Source organism: Seriola lalandi, unplaced genomic scaffold (genome assembly GCF_002814215.2).
Source record: "Seriola lalandi dorsalis isolate HSWRI2012SDOR001 ecotype SW California unplaced genomic scaffold, Sedor1 jcf7180002054861, whole genome shotgun sequence".
Classification (NCBI taxonomy): Eukaryota; Metazoa; Chordata; class Actinopteri; order Carangiformes; family Carangidae; genus Seriola; species Seriola lalandi.
In genome coordinates, this window is record NW_019525414.1 from 1,767,944 (window position 1) to 1,772,719 (window position 4,776).

General features: G+C 36.6%; 1 protein-coding gene across 2 annotated transcripts in view; it reads right to left on the reverse strand.

Moving 5' to 3' along the window:
• Nucleotides 1–700: 700 nt before the first annotated feature.
• The window catches only part of rer1 (retention in endoplasmic reticulum sorting receptor 1), an 8,045-nt gene continuing 3,969 nt past the window's right edge, over nucleotides 701–4,776 (reverse strand). For both annotated transcript variants that reach the window (XM_023427751.2, XM_087179636.1), the window contains exons 3-7: nucleotides 4,369–4,473; nucleotides 2,996–3,092; nucleotides 2,645–2,723; nucleotides 1,638–1,773; nucleotides 701–1,292 (exon numbers count right to left, since the gene is read on the reverse strand). In XM_023427751.2, the coding sequence (XP_023283519.1) occupies nucleotides 1,203–1,292; nucleotides 1,638–1,773; nucleotides 2,645–2,723; nucleotides 2,996–3,092; nucleotides 4,369–4,473 (507 nt within the window). In that variant the 3' untranslated portion in view covers nucleotides 701–1,202. The remainder of the gene's footprint in view (nucleotides 1,293–1,637; nucleotides 1,774–2,644; nucleotides 2,724–2,995; nucleotides 3,093–4,368; nucleotides 4,474–4,776) is intronic.

Here is a 4,776-nt window from a genome sequence, read left to right on the forward strand (position 1 = left end):
TTTTTTTAATAATTATCCACATAACGGTGTAAAAATCTGAGGTAAAGCAAATTCATTGACTTGCCATTTCAAGCTAAATGCCCCCAAAAATGATTTAAAAATTTGGTTTATAGGGGTGCTCAACAACACAGTATCCCATCTGTTAAACTTTACAAAGGCGCATAAGTAAAAAGAATTGATTTAAAGGTAGACTACAGGCTACAAGAAACTAAATGGGTCAGGGTTAGTAACATTCGCCTTGAAATATGCATTCAGTGATGTGGGTGGCTGACGATTCAAAAGAAGTCAAAGGTAATCATCCATAATGACGCTTGTTACACGGGTTATACCAGTGTGACCTGGGTAACACAGAGTTACATTAGTTGCCAATTCAAGATAGACATCAGTCAAAGATTGTGTGTGCTGAGTGTAATCATTTCAAGAGATGAATTATGATAGGTCTTTTTTCTACCTTCATGAATGCATATTCAAGTGTAATGTGACTAGTCTCTTCAAAGTGTCTGCATTTAGTACAGAGGACAACTGGCTGACACACTTCTAAGCCAGAGCAGCTGCACATTTTTATCACAAAAGATGAAATGATTCAATTTGAAGACTGTTGTATTTTCTTCAGATTTCATCTTACACATCATGTTATTTTGCTATTAACACTACTGACTTTCAATATATAACTTGTTACAAATAAGTAGGAACCAATATATTAATCAAAAGTTGTCATATTTATTTAATTTGGGAGAAGGACATGTACTGGAATCAATATCATTAAGGGGAAAAATTAAGCAAAAAAATTTCACTGCAAATTCTTTTTCAGTGTGGTTCCCTCTTGATGACTTTATACTTACCCCATGGGGTTAAAAAAGGCAAAAGGCAGCACTTAGTTTCACCTACTACTGAACAAATGCAACTCAATCCTAGAATGAGGTTCGGGATCCTCCAAAAAAATAAAAAATAAAAAAAAAATAAAGAAAAAACCCTACCCTTTAATAGTCAAAGGCAAAATCCCCAAACTAATTTGATCCATGCTGCTCATATCCTCATCCAACACTGTGAACCATGGATCAAAACTCATATTTTTATGTTATGTTTTCATGTTACTGTCCCATTTACAAAAAAAGAAAATCAATCTCTAACCCTTGTCACTTCCCATCAGCTGTGACTGATAGATCTCAAATGAGAAGGAAGGGAAGGCTAAGTGGGAGTTTTTAACTAGCAAAAGTTTTCCCTGTGTCGTCCTTGCCTTTGTATGTCCTCTTCCCATGTGTGAAGGGTAGGTATCTGTACTTGATCATATGCTAGAGAAGGTGGAGAAGAAAAAAGAGGAGAATTAACGACAGGTATTTGTAGGGTTTGTAGAGTAGTGCAATGGCTGCTGGTTTTATCAAATGAATAAAAAAAAGAGGGAAATAGTGCTTAAAACAAGGTATTCAAAATAAAACAAATGCACTGTATGCAGTCATATGAAATTGCCAAAATATGACCTCTGTGAATTTCAGGATGTTTGTCAGAGGGTTGAGTCATCTCTCTTAATTTTGCATTGCATCATATAGTCTGGTGTTTCTGACATTTTAGTAGACTAGTACAGCTACAGTGTCAATGTATACAGTGTATGTATATGTCGGTCAGTGTGTGCTTTTTACCTTGATCTGCCTCTTCATGGTGATGCAGAAGAGCATGATGAAGTACATTACAAGTATAGGCCAGAACACTGGCACATTGAAGGCATCAAAAAATGTGCAAATCATGGCGATGACGATGCCTTTTGTCGCAGAATGCCTGGAAAGATAAGTAACATAGCCTCAGTTAAAACAGTGCAATCACATTTGTGACACCAACTAAGCATAAGTCAACATCATCCGCAACTGTAACTCAGTCATTGAATGTTCTATGTATGTACAGTATGTCCACATACAGAGGGTTCATTTTGGGCTGTATGTGTGAAGAGTAATGTGAAGAACGACTTTGAGTTCATAACATGAAATAAATCCATATTGGAAAATGCAGGAAGGCGTAAAAATATGTCTACTCTTGCCAGGTTGTTGACTAAATGTTAATATCTTTGTCTTTTTAATGTCTGTAATAATATGTTCAGCTGCAATTTATTTTCTTAGGTCTGGTAAACTCAGAAAGTCTTCAAACAGCTGATGAAAAATCACAACTTTAAAAACAACCTCACCATTTATGTTTTCACGTTGAAAAAACTGTTCTTGACAGCACAGTGATAAACAGTATGGGAAGAGGAACCAAAGGTAATCTTTTCATATACCAGACAAATAGCAGCTTTAGACTGACTGACTGACTGACTGATGCAAAACCACTGAACTCACTTCCTGCTTTAGAACACAGACTTTGCATAAACACATGACAGAAAAGTAAAACTGTAAAGGGTAGAACACAAAGAAACTAGGCTTTCATGATCACTTAGTAGCATGTTCCTTGATACATCATTTTTAATGGCTAAAACTGCTCAAAGATTTTAACTGTTGCTGTGAAAGTTTGTCAACTCATGCTTACAAAAAGACTTCCCCCTTTACAAATAAGCTCTGCACGACTTAGGCTTGGACCAGACAGGTCATTTAAAATAACATATATTGCAATTTCTTTGTGGATGAAAGTGATGGGTGCCCAGATCATGAGCTGGACTCACCAGAATTTGAATTCAGGCAACCTCCTGATGAAGGGGCGGAACTCCTCATTCTGCTTGGTAGGAAGGGATGGGCCCTCATCTACATTAGATATAGGTTACAAGATGATGTGGTGCTTAATAACCAGGTGAAATCATCGACTCAGCGACTCAGTATTAACACCAACAATATGACAATATCCAAGCTAAAACACAGAAAACACTTGGATGTAGAGTGTATATATAAATAACAAAAGTGCAACTAGTCAAAAACCAAAAAGAACAGGCAGGTAACAATTTAAGAGGTAACCTAATGCCAACCACACAAAAGGACCATATTACAAAAAGTGATCTGATTTAATTGAGTCAACTTGCCTTCGTCAAGCAGTGAAGGATCCACTTTTGGTGATAGAAAAGCAATGAAGAGGTTGAGATGGTAGATTCCCAAAGCATATGTTACTATATACCAACCCTGAAAAGCAGCATAAGGAACATCGCCACATTAAAAGGCTTTCTGGGTAGCCAGTAAATATGGAAGTGCACCTTTGTTAGTGAAAACTAAATACAAAATGAGCAAGAACATTTCCATGTGAGTAGACAAAAATTTAAAACACACATATCATACATCTGACAGGTGAATGGGATATGAATATATGTTCCTCAAACACATAAAGTGAAGAGTAGGGCTGGGCAATACGGACCAAAACTCTTGGTATTTTTAGGCTGATACACACTATACACACACTACAAAGTGGGCTAATTGTTCAGTTTTAAGTCAAACTACATGTAAGATGTCATATGCACTTTTATTAAAACAGACTGATCTAAACAGAATTTAAATATAGGGTTTACTTCCCTTGTTACTTGTATTAAAATATACAGCTGCAAAATGAAAAATTATACGAAACAAATAGCCTATATAAATAAAAATAGACCTATCTCTGGGGATGCTCCTTCAGTTGTTTTTAATAACAATAACAGAAGTATTACAATTACACAAAACTGTGCAAAGGAAAATAAAAATGTTAACAGAACAAAAATAACAACAAGCCTACACAACTGCACCATATATCAACATATACAGTACCAGTCGAATGTTTGGACACACTTTGCCAATCAGAAAGTGTGTCCAAACTTTTGAGTGGTACTGTACATGAAAAGCTGTGTCTCACTCCCTGTTGCAAGAGAACTTGTGAGAGAGTGGGGTCGGGTTTGTGCGCCGATGCAGAGGGAGAGTGGGGGCGAGAAACTATATTGATTAAGTAGTATTGTCTCATCCTATATCTTGTTTGAAAATATATTAACGATAGTCCACAAAAAAGTCAAAATACCGCCCAGCCCAGGCAAGGAGCATCATCCCTCTTCAAAACCAAAAAAAGAAAAAAAAAAAAAAGGATGAACAGTCACTGTCCTCTTGGCGTGTCCCCTGAGACTATCTTTCACCTTTGCTGGAAATCAGCAAAAATGATGAAAAACAATGTGTCTTAAATACAATGCAATCCAGCACAACAACACAAATTACTACTTAAATAATTAAGAGAGGTGAATGATCACCTCTCACTAAGACAGTCTCCAAAAACTGGACATTTCTAACATCACAAAAGTAGTATTTAGTATTACTTTTTATCACTGGGCAAATGAATGAGTTGGTCTGTGTTACACCTACAGCTCTCATGGCTTACATTTTCTGACTTTCCTGAGCAAATAATATAGTAAATTGTAAAAGAGACAGTAAAATAAACAATTACCTGTAGTATGTACACTCTGATCATGTAGACAGCAGTAAGTAGTAGAGTGGCTGCCCATCGCACTGCATAGAACGGCGTTGACTTGTCTAGCCATGACTGATAGACCTGTTAGAAAAAAATCCACAGAGAAAACAAAATGTAGCCACTAGAGGCAGAGAAAAATTCCTATGACGAAAAACTGCTGAGCCTCTGTCGGTTTCACTTTCAATTTGCAGCGATATTGATACAGGACATGCCTATGACTGACTGACTGACTGACTGGATTTCTACTTACTGTAAAGAAAATTAATCAGTGTTTCGTCTACATTCATGTAGCAGTGGCGGCCCGCCACTGCTAAATCATAGCCGCCACGCCTTCAAATTTCTTTTATTTTTTTTAATTTTTTTTTATTGTCGCAAATGCACCAC